The 23824-nt window shown below is 43.8% G+C and overlaps 1 protein-coding gene across 1 annotated transcript; it reads right to left on the bottom strand.

The window, feature by feature from the left end:
- Nucleotides 1-1387: 1387 nt before the first annotated feature.
- LOC124312131 (carbonic anhydrase-related protein 10-like) lies at nt 1388-22524 on the bottom strand. The gene is made up of 11 exons (XM_046776617.1): nt 21993-22524; nt 11772-11989; nt 8324-8374; nt 6517-6653; nt 5398-5589; nt 5115-5210; nt 3203-3275; nt 2931-3121; nt 2665-2847; nt 1732-1780; nt 1388-1462 (listed from the first exon to the last, which is right to left on the bottom strand). The coding sequence occupies exons 2-11, from the start codon at nt 11965-11967 to the stop codon at nt 1440-1442; spliced, it is 1191 nt and encodes a 396-aa protein (XP_046632573.1). The 5' UTR covers nt 11968-11989; nt 21993-22524; the 3' UTR covers nt 1388-1439.
- Nucleotides 22525-23824: the final 1300 nt, after the last annotated feature.

Consider the following 23824-nt stretch of genomic DNA (forward strand, 5'->3'; position numbering starts at 1 on the left):
AACATACACGACCAGTCCGGATTTGACGAGTCGGTAGTTTCTGGCACACATCTACCGTCTCATATTATTTGAAAAACCTAATTGCCGGCCTATAATTGGTTTGAAAGCGAAGACGGGCGAAGACGGGGAAAACTCAAATTTAATAGGAATATCAATAAGAAATCTCGGAATCTAGACTTTATTTCACTTCGTAAAAGATTGGACCGCTGTTTCTTCTTCTCCTATTTTTTCGGTACGTTTCACATAGTTTCATTTCTTTCGCAATGGAATTTAGCGAGTGTGATCGATGAATCCTGTCGTGTGGGGGGATCGTTTTCTCGGTAAATAGGCTCTGAAGGGCGAATGTTAACATGCGGTCGGTGTCGGGACAACACCGCTGTGGTTTGACGACATTTTCTTTCTCTTGATCTCTTTCGTTCCCCATAAAGACCCGTACTTGTCTACTTTCGTTTCTATAACATGCCCGTTCTAGTCCAATATCCCCTCGGTCCCGTTCAAAGGAAAAAATAAAACGACTCAACTTCCAAGTTCCCAGCATGTGTTATGGAGTACGGTTCGAAAATAGTCAAGACTGTGTCCACAAAACGAACGGTGTTGTGTAACTAGTCCATTTTCCTGGCTCTCATTTTCGCTTTTATTATTTTAATTATTGCTATTTGACCTGCAGCAGTGAGGAGAGAATCCAGTCAACTCCGAGGACTTGTGCGTGAAGCAAACAACCCAAACCACGGGATATGACAGTTTTCTTTTCCTGAAAGATTTTAACTACAACGTAGCGCAACGACAAAGGTAATGCGGCGGTTGCCTTGCCAACCATTTTACGTGTTGGCCACAACCGCACAGTCTTCGATTCTTCAACGTATTGAACGCTCCAGTGTTTGGTTTTTGAGTGTTTCATTTTGTATTAGAGACATCCCAAAAAACGTACGGTGAACTCACGCAAAAATTCCCGAACGGAGATATATGGACAATACAATGGATGTGGATGCGCTACACATGATAACGTGATAATTGACGGCATTGTTTAGGTCGTCTATACTTGCCTCACCACACGACCTCTAGATCTTAAAATTATTGTCTATATGTACACAGCACCTTTTGAGTAGAAATAAATTGAAAGCATCGTCACCGAAAGAAACGCCCCAACTCATCAACGGTTCCCCAAATCAACACACACTAAACCAATAACAAATAAGGGGAAGTAGATGAAGTGAAACAAAAAAATAAAATAAATAATAAGGAGTATTAAAGATCAACGACGATGTTCAATGCTTATTTTCTGCTTGTGTGAATGATTCCAAGTGGAAGATGCGATGATAATGACATAACGACCGAACAATGAAGGGTTGATGAAGCCAGTTGACTTCAAATTAGATGGTAATTTTTCTTTCCCTTTTTTTTTACACAACGATAAAGCTCCCGCCAGACGATACAAGGCATCACGGTTGCCAGAAAGTGTTGGCTGTCGCGTCGAAACGAATGCGGAAGAAGACGAAAAATCCGCCGAGAGATAGAGAAAAGAAATAGAAAAGAGATAATGGTAAGAAAGCGAACATCGCAAAGTCATTGAATACGAATCCAACAGATGAAAAGTAAATCTAAATGATTACGGGATACGTAAATAAATAAATAGAGCTTTTGATCTCTCAAGTGCTTCATTTATGTACACTGTGAGTGCGCGAAAAAAAAAAACGGCGAAGAAAGTCTTTGCGATTTCAAAAGAAAACTCACCTCGGTAGTGCATGTCTCGGTGCATCGTGGCGCAGGCCTTTTCCCCTCGCTGGATTAGAAAAAAAGAAAACGAATCGAATCAACCTGAGTCTGCGATTCAATAACAAACCAACTAGAATAGCAGCAGTCTTCCCTGCTGTGCCTTAGCAGACCAACTCTACACAATACATAATTACCACGAGTAAACTTTAGTGGAGGACACACAGAAGTGTAGATCCACGACGGAGACATTACGGAGTTGAGAGAGTGGACGAATTCGCAAGCTTGCACATTGTTTCAAGGGCGCATCTCTTCCGTTACACCCCGGAGAACTTTGCCCGACGCAAATTGACTTTGATCGTCAATAGCTACTGTATGTTTAGAAGAATCACTCGACCATCAAGAAACGGGTGGGGAAGAAAACCAAATCGGATTGGCTCTCGTCTTGCATTTCCGTCTGGCTTCTCTCCCTCCCCCGTCTCCGCTCTTTTCTACACACTTTGCAAAGTTGCTAGACTCAGAAAGCGTAAAACTTGATTAGCTTATCAACAAAGTCACAATCTTTTCCCCCTCTTCGAGTTCTCACTCCCTCCCGATCCTTCGATACGTTGTTTTGATTTGGTAAATAAGAGCGAAAGCATATAGAGAGCGACGAACAAGAACCAGAGTGAGGGGGAGTAAAATTGTAGCCGAATATGAACAGCGCCCGTTCCCGATCGAATTGCTTTCCTTCGCCCTCTTCACATCCGAAATCTGTTTGAACTCGGAAGCTTTCTCCAGGATGAAACAGACGGTCATACGAAAACAAAGAAACAGGAAATGAGGCAAAATGGAATCTGACATCCTGTTTCTACAAAAGCGCTATTTAGGAGTGATCCTATTTCTGTCGACATCTACATCTCGCCCGAGTTGCAACAACATACAAAGAGAGAGAGAGAGATGGCCTCTTCTTACCTCTGATGAAGTGAAGTCAATATTAGTGCGAACGGGTCGATGATGAGTGGGTTGGATGGGGCGGTAATTGTTGCCCATGGGATCACCAGTCACAGACAAGGACGGCGAAGAAAAAGATGAAGATTTGATCTGGTTGTGATTGGGATTGGGCGAACCCCGCTTCAAGCCCCTCAAGACGTACAACTGTTGTGAAAAGACGACAAACAAGTGCTGATTACAACCGGCTGTTGTCATTCACATTTACAGCGAAAGAAAATAAGCAAGACCTGTTGTTCCGTGATGTAAAGAGGCCGATTGAACACGATCCATGTGGATGTTTCTTGGCACGCCGGAGTCGTGGCTGACCCTTCGTACGTGATGTAGTAATCTGTCGGTGGTAAGAGCAGTTTGAGACTCAGCGCCGGCATGGGCCGCTCTTGGCCCGGTTGGAGCAATCCTCTCTTCATCTTTGTCGGACCTGCGTTTTTGCCGAGTTCGATCGATCAATCATGTAATAACAATAATCAAATAACGCAATACAAATATTGATATGACTTACCAGGTCGCTCGATTTTTGTTATGTGTTCCATCAAGAGCCGAAATTCGGTCGTCTGTAGCGATGCATCTCCGATCTAAGGACAAAAGGAAAACCATTTCGTCATTGGAAATAAAGAAAAGATAACAGTAATAAAAAAAAAATAATGCCAAGAAGGAGTTCAAGCGGCTGACAAATTTCATACAAGAAGAGTCGAGACAGTTGATTTATGAACTTTGAGGCAGGGGCACATCGGGAAAACCGCTCGAGTGGGTGGTGTGGGAGAGCGAGCGACCGCATACATATATTTACAATACGTACACCTAAGGAGTAAGAAAAAAAAGAAAAGGGGGGCCTTGTGTATGTGGAGCGGCTGGGAGGAAAGATGTAGAAGGAGCGGTCGCAGTGGCGGCGGGGCGTGTCGGGTTTAAATGATCAATTGACAGACGGAGCCGGGAGTTGGGCGAGTGCAAAGGGAACCCACCAAGGCACTCGCTTCAATGACTCCCCGGTCCCGAGTGTCGCGGCGGTCGCCTTAAATATACGAGAAAAAGGGACCCAAAACCAGGCAAAATAAAAACAGCCGGAAATGGGAAGGGCCCCTGGTGTAAGAGGCAAAAGAGACAGGGAACTCTGGAGAGGTAAATAAATAAGAGAAAAGTGGAATCATTTCCCAGAGGTGAAATCCTTCATGTCAAGGATGGCCAGCCAGCTGCCGTAAATCAAATGGTAAAATGCCATTCTTGAATTAAAAATCCAACAAAAAGGGAAGCCAAAGTATAAATATCAAATAAAAAATATCTGCCAGAGAGCTGCCAAAGCTCTCTCGCAAGTCGGAGGTGGAGGTGACACCCTTTCAAGGACTGTCCTGTCCATGTTCAGTAGCGATCATGTTTCCGTCTACCTACGCACATGTATTCTCCCTGTAAATTATTCAACGGGCATCGATTGTGGGCAGCATCGAAGAAGTTAGGGGTGCCCAACAAGTCAAAACCATCGCCGCCAAAACACCCTCAAAGAGCAGCGAAAACAAAACACGTCAATGACAGAAAAATCAATGGAATTGAAACTCGGATGGAATCGCGTTGGCAGATCGCGTTGGCCAGTTAATTAGAAGCTGGTTTCAGAGACGGCTTGAAATGAGACAGTGAAACAGTCGAAATAGCGAGATACCATCGCCCAGAGGTCATGAGAAATGGTAGACGTCCGTCAGAAGAGGGGAGCGAGAAACAGTCGAGCGGGATCGATTTGGGTTAGTATAGGATGCTGATTTCAATCCAATCGATGAGACGCTCACGCACTTGACGTTGAATAGATTCACCTCACATATGCCCACTGCTCTATACCGTCTACCAGAGCCTTCCATTCTTATCGCACTGTCTATGTACATACATCCGTAGTCCTTAATTCCCATTCTCTCATCACTGATGGGAAATAGGAAACGAAAAAAAAGGCCCAAAAGAAGAACAAGATTGATCGAAATTGGATACGTAACGAAGAAATAGCTTATGTAGCTTAGATCATAGTCTACGTCCATCTCGATCGGCCATCTCAACCCTGCCTCCACTTGGGTCAATTGGACTTGCCGGCATAACGAACGTCCATCGCGTGCGGTATAAACTGAAGGGAACAAAATACAAAAGAAAACAGCGGGACCTTCCTACATGGACTTCTAGAGCACGAGACGCGTTCGCGTGCGTAATGGCGCACCAAAGATCAGCTGCCAGACAGTTGTAGAGAATATCAGCATATATGAATAGCATTGAGCTATGCATAATGCCATTTAACTTTTACTGATTCAAAGAATAAACATAATAAGACAAAAAAAAAGAGGGGATAAAAACACAAAAACATATCTAAAACTGTCAGAGGGGAATACTAGCGGTATCGGGAATCTTTAAACTTTCAATTCGTAAAATTGCTAGTAATGTAGTACCTGGATGAGAACGGAGAGTGCAACGATACCGTGCGGCGACTCGAGCGCTTCGCTGTAAGTGCTGTACAGTTGAGTGTTGAATCCAAAAACTTGCAGCTAGATCGTCAAAAATTGATTCGTTTAGAAGAAGAAAAAAAAACACGGACTATTATAAACATATTCAATGTGCAGCGACTGAACGTTGTACTATGTTGTACAACAACGTTGATGACGTCCACTTATTGTTTATACGATGCCAATTTTCTAAGGACTTTTGCCGACGATAACTGCCCGTGACACTTACTTCAGCGGGAAAGGCCCGGCCGGCGATCATGTGCTCCGATCCCGACTGATTATTGAGTCCAAAGTGCAGCGCCATCTGGTGCCACTCATATTTATAAGAAAGCGGCCCTCCTGTCAAGTTGATGCTCGGCTTACTACTATTGTCCACCGTGAAGATCAATCCCTGGCCCATGTTGCTCAAATAGCCCGCCACCTGACAAAAGATGATGGAAGTTAGATCGAATTATAAACAAGCAAGCATGTCCAAGCAACGGCGATAGACCACACGACACGACCACGAACAAACGAGAGCTAAAATAGTAATAACTTCCTGTAATGAGCTCGTTAATGGAACGATCTATGTGTTTGTTGTGTGCGGCATCGAATATAAAAATCATTTCGATTTACTCACAACACGCAACCACGGGGGCCTAAGTAACAAGAATGGAAAATCAAATAGAGCGCAGTGCGGAATTGTGGGAAATGAAAGGTGGGAATCTTGCCATTCCAACGCGAGACGCGGGAACGCACAGCAACCCAATGAATAATTATCAGCCTCGGTCTCTCCTTTCAGTCGAACGAACAAGGGTTCCGTAGTTGCATAGGGATAGACGAGTTGGGAGATGGTAGACTCTTCAAACTAATGATATACAAAGACGAGAGACAAGGCGTTCCTGGTGATGTTCAAAGTTCCCTCACCACCACCACCACCTATCTATCTCTCCATTTCTTTTCCTTCGTGTAGTAATTATAGCGCGGTAAAGTCTATCTCGATTCCTCTCATCTCTTTCTTCTCTTTCTCCTCCTCCGACATCATAATCACTCAACACACTCGTCATTAGCCTTTCCCGCCGCTTCGGGAAGCCCTTCATTCACTTCAATTGCGGTGGTGATATGACCCTGCAGTCTGTAAGACGCGTGCAGTGCAGTGAGAGATATAACGCTAATGCTTCACATTATTCAAAGTGATGTGGTGGAACTCGACGGCCTTTCTCAGTGTTGATCCGACACGCCCATCTTGATTAGTACATTCTGGGCCCCCCTTGATCTGTGTCGGTCTTTTTCCCAACAGTCTCAATCTCAGCTCACTAGGAAATGCACATTGTAAATCGAGCAATGGCTGGTGGTCCAGTTAACGTACCGCGTTCTTGTCGATGTGAAGCGGCCGCAGATTGGGATCGAAGAGCAGCTGAGACGGCTCGATGTTGATGGGAGACTGGCGGCGACCGCGGTTGCACATGGACCATTCCGGATTGATCAGACCCCAAAACGCCGGTCCTAGTGTCGATATCAAGATAAAATCCAAATGTTTTATTCAAAATGGGTTAGATAAACATGTATGCAGAGATAAGATTGATACTAGAAATAAGTAGATGAATAACACGAGATAAACAGGAGCCGATACAATAATAATAGGCTAAGAAGAGAACCACGGGTTCCAGCTATAAGGGAATCGATGTCAATACAGTTTGCTGGCCTTCGACTATTATAGGAAGAAGAAAAGTAAGAAAGGCTCCGGAATGGATGTAGTGGAGCGTTCGATTTGCTTTGAGCGGAATCCAATTTCGAATCCAACTCTCCCCTAGAGATTGATCAAGTCTGATTCGATTGGCGCCATAGCAACTGATGATCGTCGTCGAGTCGAGGAAGAAGCCGAAAAAAGAAGCAAAAAATAAGAAGAAAATAAAAAGTAGAAAGAATCGAATCGACATCCCTTTTTAAAAAGAGCAAGAAACAAGGGAAGGAAAGACAACCTCCCACGGTACAGAGTACACCCAACTTACATCTAAAGGAGAGAAGGAGGGGGGAGGAAAAAAAAACTGATTAAATTCGATCGCACACGGTTGCGTCGATGGATGGTCGACCAAGCGATTGGGAAGCCAAAAGCCCCAAAGGCCAAATATATAAAAATAAATAAATACAAAAAAGCCGCAAAGAGAACTGCGGACAAGATCCTCCTGTGTTCTTCTCCAAAAGAGAGAAGGAAAAAAAAGTGAGGGGAATCCTTGCCGTTGAAAATGGGTGCCGATGAAGAGGAAACGTTTGCCTTGTCCCGATGTAGTCACGATAGCGTAGGAGAGAGAGATAGAGAGAAAGAAGGACGATGTGTAACTGTAGTAGGGGCGGCAAGAGTGATCTCCGGGGACAGATAAAAGCTGAGAGGCTTTCCTTGCTCCTTTCTCTCCACAGTGTCGATCCCACTTTGCTCCTTGGCATTCCCGTTCGTTTCTCCCTTAGCTGCTATCTGCTCGGCTACGCTCACGTCGCTCACATCCACACAGGCACAAGAGTCAAGTCGCTCTCCTTGCGCGTCCCTTTCCTTCTCGGGGAAAATGTGGAGGCCCTTCTTCTGTGTTTTTTCCCTGTCGGAGTGACGCAAGTCGTCTCTTGTGTTTCTTCCATTCGCCCTGAAACCCCTGCTCCGTTAGTCGACGTGAAACGCCCCAGTTAACGAGCCATTGTCAATGTACCGCACTATCCACTATGCTTTATGTTTTGTGCTGTATGCGGCAATAGAAATAGACGAGACGAAATAGAAGAGAAATACGGCCGTCAGATATAGAAACTAATACAAACACCAACAAACATTGGAAATGGGCGAGAAGAAAGAACACAGAGAGTGGAGGGGAGTGTTAAAAGAGAAGAAACCTTTCAACTGAAGCCCACAATATTGATTCCCGTTGCTGATATACACAATGAGCCATACAACCAATTCTGGATATTGTAGGGCGCCAGTAGAGCGCAGTTAAACTGGGGAATAATAACAATTTCGACGAAATTTTCTCTTCTTTTCTGGTTGGAAAGAACCCGACAAAACGAACAGCGTTGGCCTGCACGTTTAACTCGGCTTACATGTAAATCAACTGCACAATACATTTTACGTAACGATGGAGTTAAAAAAAAAAGTCTGAATAGAATAGGAAGGTCAATTAGATTGATTGGCTCACCTGAGATGCCTTCGTAGGTCCACCAATCTTCCCACGAAACAGCTGAAGCCCCTGCGGATATTTGTTTTGTTATAAACAGCAGCGGCGGCGGCAGAACCATGTGAAAAGAAGAAAAAAAAAGAGACGTGTAAGAGTGGGGAGGAGGAAAAAAAAAAGAGAAACAGAATCAACAATAGAGACGCTTTGGTAATGGATGTCGATGCCGGTGAACGGCATGAGCGTTGAATAACATGGAATAAGAGATAAAAAGGTTTGACGGGTGAAAGGCTAAGAGAGAGAATGCGGCCCGAATTTTACAAAAGAAGTTTCTGGTAAAAAATACAAATAAAGTTGGCAAGAAGAATTTGCTACTTTTCTTTCAAGTCGAGTTTACTTTCATATGAGGCTAATTGATGTCTAACAGCCGGGTTTCTAGAATCTCGTCAATACTTTCAACTTTCCAATTCTTCTGCATCTGCTAACATCGCGGATACCAAGTCCAAAGAACAGAGCCCACAAAAGTACCCACACTATATATGTATATATAGATCCCTATTTTCCATAGAGGGTTAGTGATTTATTATTTAATTCACTCGCCGCGTACCGCAATGACTTATGAGCCAACGGATCAACAGCGAATTTCAAATTCTAAACAAAAAACGAAAAAATAGCCGCACTCACCGCAAGAGGCAAAAAGACAAGAAAACCGGAAATGGAAGAAGTAAGAAGTATACACAAAATAACGAAAAAAAAAAAAATAGTTTGTTTTAGTATTCGGCACGTGAACCCAACGTTCTCCGAATTGGTCAAAGAGGTTTGGTCGGCCTGCTTCGTTTCGGCGGTGCTTCCCAGTGTACAGTAGAGTAGACGGCGACCGGTTAGAATCGTCAAGCATCGCTGATTAGCTTTCTCTTGCTCCTCTACCATCTCAGCAGCCCCACCCTCATCTCTTTTCTGTTTCTTCTTCTTCTTCTTTTACGATTTTTTTTTCTCTCTCTCTCTCGGTTCGTTCTGTAGTTTTCTTACTCCCTTGTTACAAGAGTCAACTCAGCGCAATTTCGATGTGCATTAAGCTCGAATCACCGGCCCGGACTCTGTGATTTTCCCCCCGTGGAGGTTTCGCCGTGAATTGGTGAAGGGGGGAAGAAAAAAAAAGAAGAAAAATAAATAAAAGAATGGCGAGAGAAAATAGCCACCCCAATCGTTTGCTCACTGAACTAACTACGCAACAAAGTAAAAGCTGCAGACGGATGGCGAGTGAAACTGAGACACAGCAGCTCAGTACGTAACCTAAACCTAACCGAATCTACCATTCCCACTTTCTGCTTAGTAGCTTTTGTGTTTTCTTTCTTTTTTTACTGCCGAAAGTAAAAGCCGAGTAAAAGAGCAAAAAGGCAAGCCACAAGAACTGAATGGTCAGCCAAAATTACTAACAAAGTTGCCGCTTGTGTAGGAAGCCATGGAGCAACGGAGAAACTGGGAGAGCAGTCAGGTGGATAACTGATTGATTCGTTCCAGGTAAGAGGTAAGTTGTCGGGCGATACGGGGGATGGAGATCGGCTGCGTGAGGTAGAGAGTGGTTACATCCCCAAGTATAGATGATCGCAGATGTGAATCATGACAGGTGAGCAATGATAGACTATAGTAGACCCTGCAGCATTCGCTAGTACCCCACTCACCCACTCGGCTTATCATTCATACTACTCTGACTATCTAGGAAATGGTAATCAAGAAAATGGGATCCCCTTCAGAAAGCGTCGTGGGCAGATCGAGGACTTTATCCTCATCGTCAACAACATTCTGTATTCCACCTGCTTAAATAGTTAGCTATGATCATCTCTATTTCTTTTCCTCGTTTCTCCGTGCTCATGCCGGGTTCATATGTGATTGACGGTGCATCGAGAAGGTCTCGGAAGAGTAAAAATAAGAGACAAGATGTGCGGCTGGCTTGGGAAGCGGAGCTACGAGGCTCGTGCAGCAGCAGCAGCAGCAAGGGCTCGTTATCCGGTTAAGCGTGGATTGGCCTCGTCTGAGACGCGTGCAAACGCCGCAAGCATCACCCAGCGACCGTCAAAACACTCGGAGATTCAACGCGCCGTGACTAGCTCGTCGTTACGTTCGTCAACGACGAATCCGTCGTTATTAGCGTGGGCCCAAAAGTGAATCGATTTCCCTTTGAACGCGGCTCGGCAATCGACGGATGACGAGGTTAAATTTTGTATTTTCCATTTTTTTTCTTTTTCAGCTGAGAGATAGATCAAGCTCCCGATTTCCCTTTCGTACAGTGGACAATAACGCGGCGTCCGAACGATTCTAGAGGTTAAAGTGCGTACTGATCTCAAGTGGGATGGAATTGCCTAAAGGGATGTCTATCATTGGATATCGCCATCGAATTGACTCTTAAGTATGTCGATACCAGTTTTGAAGAATACACCTGCATAAAGGCGGTATTATTAGCCTTTGATTTTCAACTAGTCTGGAGTTGGGATGCTTTTGAGTTGCACCGAGAGTCTACATCCAAGGCTATATATATATACACACACACACACATGATAAAAGCTCTTGTCTATAGCGACGGGACTTGACGATCTCCACGGATGCACGAAATTGCCAAAAGATCCCATCCCGATAAAACCCTTAGCCCTATTTCTAGCTTCTATTTTCAAACTCAAACGTCATAGGCTAATTTGAGTCAATGCTCAATTACGGAATCGATGGAAAGAAGGCGCCATTTAACTTTAAGCGTTACCCTGATGAAGAAAATAGTTTGGAACTCCATTTTCCATTACTATTACCGGACAATTGACTCTGAAATTGAAATAACTGACATTTAGAAATGAGGCGCGTTTTGGAGAGGGGCGGAAAGAGTAAAGTAGAACCGGTGAGCTGCCGAACTAACGGTGGGCATTTGCTGTTGTTTGCTTGTGGACACTCGACTAGCTGCTTTATAGCGTTTCGCTGCATTGACGACGACTGCTGGATGCCTCTTGGCTCCGCTGTTTACCGGGCCAGAGTGAATAGCCGGGCAAAGAGGTTGAGCCATCAAAAGCAGTGGGGAGATGGCAAGGCAAAAGAGAAAGGTAGAGGAGAACAGACAGAGAGAGAGAGAAGCTCTCTCGACTAATGAATTCATTAGCTGATTTGTTGTGGCAAGTTGTTGGCGCGCGGCGGATCGCGCATCAAAAAACACACACGGGTAAAACCTCCGCGCTCTCTCTCTCTCTATCTTCCTATATACGAATAACAACATATAATACTATTTGGCACTTTGACGTTATCACTCGGAAATCAATGGAATAATAACATATATACATGTGTACTCATCGCAGTTAATTGGTTGCACACTTGACGGATTCCCAGAAAGCTCCGACTTGTTTTTAGGGCAAGAAAAAGGATATCTGGGTCAATGTACATTTCACCATCAATTGGCTTGTTGACATTTCGAGATGGATCATGGATGGATGCGTACCTTGAGGCTGATGATGAATGAGAATCCAGGGCATCCAGAAACCCTGCAGGGCTGTAAGAAACAGTACAGAAGACATGTAGGACTTGTAGAATGATGAGGAGGAGGAGGAGGAAGATGACGATAATGACGAGCTCGTTACTGCTGTTCTCCTTTCAAATCGCCCGCCGAATCCCAGAAGGCGTTGGACGACTCCCATTTCTGGTTATAGGCTTGTCAGACTAATGAAACACAGTGATGGATGAGTACCAATTTTGTTTTTATTTTCGTTTGCAAATGCCGAGAAGGTAAAGGAAAAACAAAAACTGTCCAAGTGTAAGTAGTTGTGGCAAGAGTAGCTAAACTGTGCTATTCTAAAGCGGTCGCAAAGTTGCAGAGTGTAGAAACGGACTTAGTGTATAGAGGGGAGAGAGAGAGTAGTACGTCAACGGCCACTTCTGACTGGCTTCTGCCACCTTGTTGACACGCAACGGCGGTATATACATCTATAAACGCCGACACGGCCGCGCCGGCCGGGGCTGAGCAGCAGTGTCTTCTCCTTCCTGTGGATGGAATTGTTTTTGACCTCCGATGCGCACGCATACCTCTTCTCTGTTTCTCCCCCCTTAGTTCTCCCTAGTCTCCATGTATATGTCGTTCTCCTATTTACCTTTTTAGCTTTATTCTCTCTTGCCTCTTCTTCCTTTATACTGCTACCTGTACGTACGTTTGAACAGTGAGCAACTGTTTTGTCTTTTTGGGGGTTCTATAGTCTTCCAATCCCCCAGTCTGATTTGCACACGTCACCAGTCGTCTCCTCCCGTTCCTAGGTTGATGTTTTCCCTTTATTCTCGCCTTCAGTTTGACGGGCACCTATGTGGCACGCCATTTTCTTCTGATTTGGTTTCGAAATTTTGGCTTTGCCCTTTGCTTTTCCCCTCGTTTTACGCCGATGGAAGATTTCGCCCACCACTAGCGCCCTAAAAAGAATTGCGTGTGGGTTTGTTATAATAAACTAACGAACGAAGGATGCTGCTCTCCGTTCCGTTCGACTGGTGTCGCCTAGCTTTTTCATTCATTTCCTGATTCTTTCATTCCGCCCACCTCTCTCCGTTCCCGAAACATGGTTCTCCCCCCAATTTCCATCCATCGAATTATATACGCGAATATGTTCTCGGCTTTACTTCCGACTGACTCTTCCAGCTGTATACGATGTGGGGATGTGGGGTGTAGTGGACTAGAGCGTCAACACTTTGGAAAAAGGCAATGAGGCTCTGGTTTCGAACCCCAGCTGAACCCGTCATAAAACTGTAAGTAGCGCCCTTGAGGCAGCATGCATAACACAGGATTCTTGATTGCTTTCAAGGATATGACGTTAAATATACTGTGGTGTGTTCAATCACATCTAAATTGGAAACTGAAGGCGCTTTGAGCATATAATGGAAAGGCGCCATATAAATACGTACATTACATTACATTACATTATACACACGCCGTATATCTTAAACTTAATGCCTTCCACTTCAGTACGTCCCTTACGATGCTCTTCTCGACTCTATTTCTAGTTTTATCGCCGCCATTTTTCTTCCGCCAGACAATTATTTCATTCAAAATAAAACTATCAAAAGGGAAAATTTTATTCTCCCCCCATCGGGCTGTACCAATTAGTCGGACCGGAACTACGATATGAGCGTCAATTTCTGGAAAAATCAAAATGTACCACTCGAGAATTTCGCTACTCATTGTCTTTTCGATTTAATGTTTCAACAAAAAACTTTTATTTTTTTTCTGATGATGATGACAAATCAGCAATCATTAGCGAACCGAGCTAATGAGATGCGCTATCAGCGCCTCTCTTATTTCATCCTATCTTTGTTTATCCTCGATACTTATATAAGCAGAATGCAGACGACTACACACCCCGTTCTTTCCCTCTATCTTTTTTTCCGTTATTTTACACGACAAATAACACGGGAGAATAAGATTGAAGGAAAGGAGGAAGGAACGCCAACAGCAAAGTCCTGGCTTTTCGCTTATCGATCTGCAGGCCAATTACGTCAACGCTCAAAAAATCCTTATGTTGATTGTTGTGCCTTATCTATCTCCTTATCTTATTTGTATTCTGATGCCCCGGGATTGGTTCCCAACCAGCAAAAAAAAAACTAAAACAAAAAGCAAGAGAAAGAGAGAAAAAAGCTCCCAGGACAACGCGAAGATATCAAATTGGTTCATTCGTGCTCTACCGCTCGGCTCATTTCTCATTTGACTAATTTCTCATTTGTATTCGCAGATTCGAATCGATAAGATTCACCCAAAATAAATGTTACGATTCAGATAATTTTGTGATTGCCGCCTGAGAAAAAGAACACCAGGCTGCCGACACCTTTACACACCCGAGTCACTCCACTACTACTACAACTACTACTACTACTTGATGGATATCGACGAAACAAATGAAGAAGATGAAAGGAATGGAGAGAAGGAGCGCACAACAAACAAAGCCTCTGCCGAATTTTTCTTCTTCACGTGTTGTACGCTGAATCATAATCAAGCCGACATCAAGCGAACTGCGAGAAATCTCTATACATCTAAGCCGTACTATATATATATTGAGCTCGAAATACATGTACGGCCGAATCAAAAAAGACCAAAAGGAAAAAAAACAAAACAAAAGAACAACCAGAAAAGGGTAAAAGCAAAGGTTTGTTGTTCTGAAGAGTTCAAAGATGAGCAGAAAAAAAAGGGCAATGTTCTGGACATTATACAATGGAAACGTTGATTGTTTCCCGTATAATATAACCTACACCAGGCAGAACAAAAAAAGAACGCGAGATAAAAGGTCAGAGAGCCCAGCAGCAGTTGAATATTCTACTTATACTTGGGCAGGCAAAAAAAAAAAAGGGTCGATGCGATTTTCTCTGTCTAGATTTAAGGCAAGTGCCTATAGAGTGCCTTTATGTGTAGTGAACAAGTGACTTAATGTAACCTACAAATCCTTGGCATCAAAGATCCGCTGCGAAAAACAATGGGGGAGGCTAGAAAATACAGACAGTTTCCGTCTGGGAGATGCGTTCGAAATTCCCATAGAGACAAACCGATACGATACGACAAAAAGGGTAAATCAATAGAATCGGAGAGATGGAATAGCTAATCGATACTAAAAACAAGAGTTTTAATCCACGAATCTACTGTCAAACTGTCAATTTTCAATTCCTACGCCGTTTCAACTGTCCTCTCTGCTCTCGGCTGCTGCTGCAGTTTGACCAAACATCGGGCGCATCACGCGAATAGCGCCGGGAATAAGAAAGTGGGAAGAAGCAGACATCTACCACCAAGTTACGATACAGGAGGTGAGGGGGGGACTGGAGAAGGATGTGGCACTTGGCCAAACAGCGACCCATCAGCCTCGAAACAGCAGCAGCAGCAGCAGGTGGGGTGCTTCTCACAGTGCTTGATATTCATTTTGAAGCTTTTCCTTCTACTGAAGAGTCGGTCGGTCGGCGCCCTCCTCTACACGTCTCTCATCTCACGATGTGCTGTCCGCTTGAAAACGTCACCGCTTTCTCGTTCCATCCACTTTCTAGTGCACCGATGTGAAGGTCGCCAGCATTCCCATCGATTTATTTTACTTCATTGTACGGAGAGACCAGAGAGGCCATGGGTGATGTCACCTTCTTCAGTTGTAGATAAAAATGTGTCTCCTTCACACGGATCGGCTAAGGAAACTCTCGGTGCCAAGCACAACATCCAAAAATGCTGTTTCGTTTTTCAGGCAAAGTGGATTCGTTCCACGAAATGCATACGACTGTAGCGGATAGAATAAATACGGCGGAGATTCGTGATTAATGAAGCCTGATATCATCAACACGAAATGCTCTCATAAATAATAACCGGCACGAAGTGCAGTCCATCCATCAGGAAATAAAATAATCATACGGGAATCCCACATCTAGTTCCTAGTGCCTTCGGTTTTCTTTTTTTTCGTGAATGATTGAATACGCTGCGATTCAGACACGGATGGCGCTCGAGCGATAAACAACAAATGACCGAAAGCAATTGGCTGACAATTGAGATGAATAAAGACTCTCATCATTTTTTTCAATAAAAACAAACACCTTCCTAATTTCTTATGGAAATTTTAAAGAGAATAAATGCGGCTGTGATCCGATTACAGCCGCATCACAGCCCTACTTTGAGGCTTTTCTAGATGTGTGATAAATAGAAAATAAACGGCATCAATGCGAACGAATAAATTATAAAGTAAAACGTGGCTAAACGAAAAGGATCAAGCGCGGTAAACCGACTGGCATCAAATTTCCTTACTTTATTGAGTAGGTGGTCACATCACGAGATGCACGTGATATTTGCGAGATATTCGATCCCTTCAAAACATATTATTCAAGGTTTTAAAATCACGAATTCCGTGAATTATTTAGTCAAAAGAGCAACGGATCTGCAGTTCAACATCCAAGTGGTGTAGGCGCCACCCTGTGGACGCACACGAGGAAAACTGGAGGAGTTGAGAGAGGGGACAGGGCAACAACAACCATCGATTGACAAGCGGATAAGAAAATGTCAAAATAATATATATCTACGTATATAGGGAACCCGATGTACCAAATAAGAGAAAGGCACGCGAAACGGGTAATGTGTACAGTGGCCTGTAGGCCATCCCGCCTCTCTCGCCACCGCCGACCGACACGGTTGTGTGTATCGCCCTACTTGCCTGTCAAGGATAGAGCCTTTTCGTTATAGTGGCCACTGTACAACACATCGGCCGGACTAGCATCGTCCAATTTGAAGTAGTTGGTCACGCCAGCGGCCTCGTCAGTCCGTCCGTCGTCGCTCTCTTTTCCCTTTTCATCACTACGCGAGTCCTCAACATCGGCCAGCCAGCCCAGTACAACACGAAATCCATTTATTTATACATTCCACAGCCGTTTCTTTATAGTGAAAATAGCCAGCTATAGATATAAGCATATACACACGTAGATATCTTTCTCTCTTTTTTTTCCGTTCTACCATCAGACTAGGACCTTTAGTTCGGGGTGGAGCAGACCCAAAAAGAAGCAAGTGGAAAAAAAAAAAAGGAAATGGCTAGAATATAAGGCAGGTGCTTTACGATCGTCGTGCGGTTAACGAGGCCGCTGGAATTCTGACCCGGTCTCTTTTTCTGTGGCTCCAGTTTGCATGTTGAATGGCTCCCGTGAGGACAAGTCGTTCATTCCTGCGGGATCTTCTCTTCTCTGTCCCCTCTATTTTTTTTCCTCCCCTTGTCCATGTATATATTATTCCTTGACTGTTCCCTATATCCCGCTGCTAGACTAGACCGCGTGAGGGGGAGTGAGAGAAAATAGGGACAACAAGAAAGAATGAAAAAAGGAAAAACGAAATTGGGGAAAAAGAAAAAAAAGAAGAAGAGTCTTTTGCGAGTATATCCATTCTAATGAGATACCGACACGACATTTGACCAGGGCTGGTCACTTTCAAACCCAACATGACGCGTTTATACTTATATATATATGCTAACATGAGGCTTCTTCTTCTCGTTTCGTTTCTTGTTTTTTTTTTTTTTTGCTTGTTTGTTCCTTTTGTTTGTTTCTCTTTACTCCCGTCGACATGTTACCGCTTCACATTACGAAGCATTAAGCGCAGTGCATAATAGATGAAAGAACAAGGGCATTTTTTGACGGCAGTAAACGAACGAAAAACGTTCAGGTTCGACGACAACAACAAGAAATCAATAAAAACAATTTATCACATTCGTCCATTTGTCAATCTGATACCGACATTTGGATACCGTAATAGTTTGGGCTTTCGTGTCTTCCGTGGAATTGTTTAGTGCCAGCAGGAGATCCGAATCCCCAAGAGGAATCAATCAATGAATTATCGTACAAGGTACGACTGCAATTAAAGGATGTCTGGCACCGTAATCCAACGGGGTAGGTAACCACCAAAGGCATTATATAACGTCGTCGAGAAACCAAGAGGTTCCATCAGCAGGCACTAAACCGAGAGAACCAACGAGCTGCTGCCACTAAAACGTGGATTAACGACATGGCGGGAAAATGGGTGGTTGATGGTTTCCGCGTGAGGTTTCACCCTCTTTCACGACCGCAGCACTCTAATCTTTTTTGTCGTTGCGTGATGAAATGGGACTCATTTGTTTATTTTACCGACCGGTTGGCAACTTCTTGGCTTAGACAAATCAAATCAACGGCCTCCAGGTCTTGATGGGACTTGAAAGTCGCGCCCGAAAACTTGGACCATCTCTTCTTCTTCAAACAGTGTGTGTGTGTCGCCAACCGTGTCGGACATTAGTAGGCTAATAATCTTTTCGGTCGACGAGGGCGGGAGCCAAACAAAGTGTCAATGCGACTGTGCCAAAAGTGCTTCCATGCGTACAGGTTACGGCGAACAAACGGGACGCCGCGCTTTCACCTAATTACACACACTTATAACAACGGCAACGAGTTACCAAGGACAAGGCTACAGTCGGCACGACTTGCCACCGCAGCCGCCGACGGAAAAAAAAACCCTCCCCATCAGAGCCCCAGGAATATAGAACGCCCCGGCAAAGAGCCTCGTTACAACTCTGAAACTAACTGCAACTTAGCTAGACACAGCTTTTGCTTTGCTGTATACAATTTAACAGGAGTACTAGTAGTGCCAGTAGTCGTACAACAGTGTATACATACAGGGAGCCAAAACTTACAGCGAGATGAGGCAGGGAGTAGAATCCCGGAGATTGCCGGAAACTTGGCACTCTTTGTGTATCTGCTGGATTCATAAGAGTTTCATCCGAAACGGGACGCTTGGGCCTCTTTTTGAGTGGTGTAAAAAGATGTTGCTCGTAGCCCGTCTCAAAGTCAGAGACTAGTCGGCTAAGCTTTTGTAAGGGGAAAAAGAGAGAGAGAGATGTTGTACACGCAAGCCATCACCATTACAAGAGCAGAGAGAGAGAGATGAAAAGAGAGAGAGAGTCTGAGCATAGGTATATCTCCTGGGATCCAAGGGCGTAGGCATTTCGGGCTAGCGCATCCACCCTCGCACATCTCTTTCAATGCGGTGCGCAATTCCAACACATCATTTGCATAACAAAAGTCAATCAATGCGCCTCTTCTCTTTCACGCGAAAGATGTTGTGCATACCCAGCCACACACAGAGAGGTACGTATAGTACATGCAACTTGATGCATAATCTATATGGCGAAGCCAAGCTGGGAAATAACCACGCCGCCACATTGACAAATACACTCTCAGTTTTTTGGGGGTATTCGAGGGTATTCGAACTAGTAGCGTTTTGGTTTTTGCTACTAATAGTATAGGGGGGGTATTCTATTAGTAGCATACCTGTTCTAGAATAGGGGTTCGAATATCCCCCGAATACCCCCTATTCCATGCCTATTCTAAGAGTTTTGCTGAGTGGGGTAAGATCAGAAAAAATGTGTGGAGCGTCCGCGTATTGAACTCGGGTCTCCCGCATTCCAATCCGAGCTTCTTCCATACGGCTATTCTGAATGTGTTAATCTTCTGTATTATCGATAAACTTATTTATACGTTTTGATACTTTTGGAGTTGGGACTTTGTTGGGACGGATAAATTTTCAATCTGAAAATTAAAAAAAGTGTGCTGGGAGGCAACTCGATACACCGACGCCGTATGTGCAAATGAAACATTCGCCCACCCAGGTATTCTATTCGTATATGGGGTAAGGTATTCGATTCTTCGAATACTGGGGTATTCGAAGGAAAATCGAATCGCATAAGGGTTCTACTATGGGTATTCGAAGCTTTCGAATAGGGTTGAACCTATTCTAGACCTATTCTAAGCAAGGGTATTCGAAGCTGGAATATCCGTCGTAGAGGGTTAGAATATCCCCTGAAAACTGAGAGTGTAGTATCTAGTCGAAGCTAAAGAAACGGGGGAAAATAATAATTCCCAGAGTTTCGTGTCACCCGTTTGATTTTTTTTAGTTTGGCATTCAAATGGGTGCGGCAAAGAAAAATGAATTTGAAAGTGGGATGAGAAAAAACCTGAAAAAGAGAGAGACCCCAAACAAGAAGGAAAGTAGCGCTGGGAATAAAAGAAAAATAGATAACAATAGAACCGAATGTCGACTAGTTTTGTGTCTGCAGTAACAATCTATACAACAAACAGACAACACAGAAGAAGGAGCGAAAAAAAAGTTTGGTGTTTCGTCCAGAGCAACGAAAAGCCAGCAAAGCAGTGCGGCGGCCGTTGATTGTGTCGATTGAAAAGATGGGGGAAGACGAATAAAGTAGCGGGTGTGTGTAGTGAGTAAAAGTTTTTCACCTTTGCCAGCCCTCCCATACATAAAACTAAATAAAAAAAAGAGTTTCGACAGTGGCAAAGACGAACAGCCCGATGGAATAGAATAACGCTGGAACGACTTGGGACACACAGCATACAAACAATTCCATCATGTCACGGGACATGTGCCGGAGTCATCGATCAACATTCCCAGGATCAACTCTGACCGTTTCCCAATCTATGTCCTTTTCATGTACCAGTATACCTACTACACCTTGGGTGCTGCAATCTACGCGCAAGTTGCATTAGATGTTATACACATATTATTAGATAATGCATGTATGTACAGTCGTGTGTGGAACTATGTGGAATGAATTTGTAGGGCGATGAGGTCCGAGCTAGCCTTCCACCGCAGAGTCACGTTCGTTTGTTGCTGCGAGGAGAGAAAAGAAAACGATGGGAACATGACCAACTGGCTGCCATGTCTATCGACTGGCAGAGACTATCGTGTGTCGACATCGACGCGCGTGAAAAACAGTGGTCGGAAATAACGACGAAAGACGAACACCTATAGACACAGGGTAAACAGTTTTCACCTGGCAGGCACACGCCCATCCAGCACCACTAATGCAACATTTCTCTTTTCCCAAACTCATTATATTAATTAGCAACGACTTTTTTCTTTTTCTCTCCCCACAAGAATATTCAAACTTCAATTTGTTGTCCCTTTCTTCTCTGCACACGTGTATGCGCCACCACCCCTACCTATTTTTCGATATCGACTGGTGACGTCATGAATGAATCATAACATTCGTTCTACATAAGAAACAAATCTAACATCCCCAAGTTGACCTTAACAGGGCCAATGTGAAAGAAACCTACAGGGAAGGGACAGAATTTTGATCAACAATCAAAACGATCGGATATGTAATTACAAAACCTTGTTATTCTCCCCCCCACCTCCAATTAAAAAACCAAAAGGCGTTGGGTGTATGTTACGTTTGGAGTCTGCTAGAAGTTCTCGGTACTGGGTATGAGGTACTTGTGATAAATGGTTGGCCCTTGACATCGATCCTGGCCTTTTTGCTTACTTCCTTCCTTCCTTTTTGTTCCCCTTCTTTCACTTTCTCCCCACCCTCCTGGGCATGACTCTCCACTCGAGAGTGCCGTCCAACACGACACCGTGGGTTAATTAGAGCTCGCGTGACGCATACGACCAAAGTGGAATACCAGACGGTGTACAATAGAGAAAATCGGGAGTCTATAGCAGGTACATATGAAAACAAAAAGAAAAAAGGATGAGTCCAGAGACGCAGGATCGAGTTCAAAATAATCTCTCGACGATATTCTACAAGTACCGAGGCAAACAATAAGCAAAGGTAAATCAAATAAATGGAGATTCTCTCGATGGCTTTTTGGCCTTCTAGTTCAGATCACGGTCAAAACTCTCGGCCCACGTTTCGGTTGAACGGGAATGGGGTAGTGAAATAAAAGAGAATCTCCTGTTCACTGCTCCAGATTCAAGAGATGTACAAAGAGTCGTATACAAAGATTCAAGATATCATCCGATACTTGAGCAAAAGAGATATGAAAATACAGTGGAACAAGAACCAAGTTACTACTGCTGAACGCAGCATCCGGCCAAGATCAGCGGTCACGAAAAGTGGACTTCGCTTGAGCCATCACGTGACGTAATATTTCTAAATGTTTCAAGATTTCTCGACGAGGGCAAGTAAAAAGAGAGTGGTACATCACATTTCAAATGCAAATCCCTATGCTGTGAGTACACAACGAAGAAAAAAGCCGACCATCCCCATCTTGCAGCCATTTCTACGATTCACCATTCTTTTTCTTTCGAGGGGGGCGTGGTTGTGTGTGTGTGGTCGTTGGACGAAACACAAAAAGGAAAAAACGACAAAGACATAGGAGAGATCTAACGTTTGCTAGAGCATATACGAATAATAAATCTTACCTTTTCCTCCATCTCGAACGGCACGCGGCTTCAGACGCAGCAGAAAAATGGAGCGATGGGCGCGTGGCTTGGGAGTTTAATGGTCCTGGAGGGGGTTAGAGCTCGCTGTTCCTGCTGCATAATCTCGAATTGCATTTGACCAGCATCAGCTGGCGATGTCTGTTGGGTATTTGAGTCCACTTTGTTACATGTATAGTATATACGCTGTTGCATTCAAAATTATTAGTATCGATCTCTAGCTACATTCCATCCGCGTGGACAGAGTCTCACTAGTCTCAGCTTCACCGAATGACTGGTGCCATCTTTTACCGCCAGATGTCGTTTTACTATTTTCCATGCAGCGTCGCCAGATGTCTAGACTCGAGCTGAAATGAGAAAAAGTTTGAAAAATAAAATAAAATATATTATATTCTGACGACGATGACGATAATAACATAATAATAATCATTAAAAAAAAAAAACATGACAATGATGGTAATATAATAACAGAGAGGCAACAAATGAACAAAGTATTTCTTCTTGTTTATTTGTTCCGTGCAGAAAGAAAATGGCGCCCAAAAGAGGTAGGCAAGCGGCCAGGAGCTTAACAATTTCTTGAGAAGAATAGGCCACAAACCGCTGGTCTTTTCGAAGCGTTGAAGTCGTAGTTATTAGGAATAAGAAGAAAAAGGAAACAACTATCAAATCGAATCCCGCCGATGGCCCAATGTCCGATCGAATCCCGTGTCGTCGAGATAAACGAACGAAAAGAACAATGAAAATTTCCTGGAATTGCCATCAGCGGTTCCAGGCTATTGGAGCTCCTGGCCGCGTGCCCTGGACGTCGACTGTAGTATAATTAGCTCTTATCATTCGACAATGACTTTTTTTTTGTGGTGGAAAACATTATGTGTGTTGTTGTCCGTTTCAAAGTGAAGTGAGTACGCTTGCGTTATGTTGTCAAGCTGTTGAAAACTTGAAAGACCTATTAGATTATATTTTGGGGAATTTTTAAGAATAGAATATAATGAAAGATAACCCCAAGGTGGAGCCCAATGGAGTCTAACACAAAAGCGCCGAGTGCGAATAAGAATCTTGACTCCATAGGCCCGTAATATAAAATCAAGTCGACCGAGACTACGCCCATTACACAGACTGGGACGTTTTCAAGTATGTCACGTGCCGGAGCAAACAAAACGGGCCAAAAGAAAAAAGGGAAAATATTACCATTTCGAGACTTTGAATTCAAAAAGGAAATTCTGAAAATCAAATGGGCGGTGAATCTCGCCAGATCTCGTCATCGACTGACGAATCGTTTTAATGGCCGTTAGCTGATACGTTCGTGCAAAATAAATACCGAGGCGACATCGTTAAAGGAATAAAAACACGCCCCGCTCACTGCCTGGACAACAGCGGACCACCGAGAAGGGAAAACCATAAGATGAATGTACTGCCAGCACATACAAACTGTTGGCTAACATGAAAACAAAAGAGAATGCGTAATGTTTAAGTGCGTGTGTGTTTTTCACTCGAAACCCCATTATATAGCGACGACTATGCTGCTGTGTCAAAAGCAATTGCGGTATTTGTTTTACATAAGGTGCTGTGTCTACTGTATAGCGGATTGCAACTGAGCATTAAACAGCCGTGGTGTTAGTACCTATACCATATCCAACGGACATTGGAATTTCATTTTGTAAAGATTGGAAAACTTCCCTCTTTGATTTCGTGAAATTCCCATTTTTTTCGTGAACAAAGTGTGAAACTCTAGGGCTCGTTAAGGTCTCTACTGTAGACGATCGCCCATCTTTTTTTCCGGGTGTTATGGCTCGGAAGACGAAATAGACACAAAC

This window comes from Daphnia pulicaria, chromosome 8, assembly GCF_021234035.1.
Source record: "Daphnia pulicaria isolate SC F1-1A chromosome 8, SC_F0-13Bv2, whole genome shotgun sequence".
NCBI lineage: Eukaryota > Metazoa > Arthropoda > Branchiopoda > Diplostraca > Daphniidae > Daphnia > Daphnia pulicaria.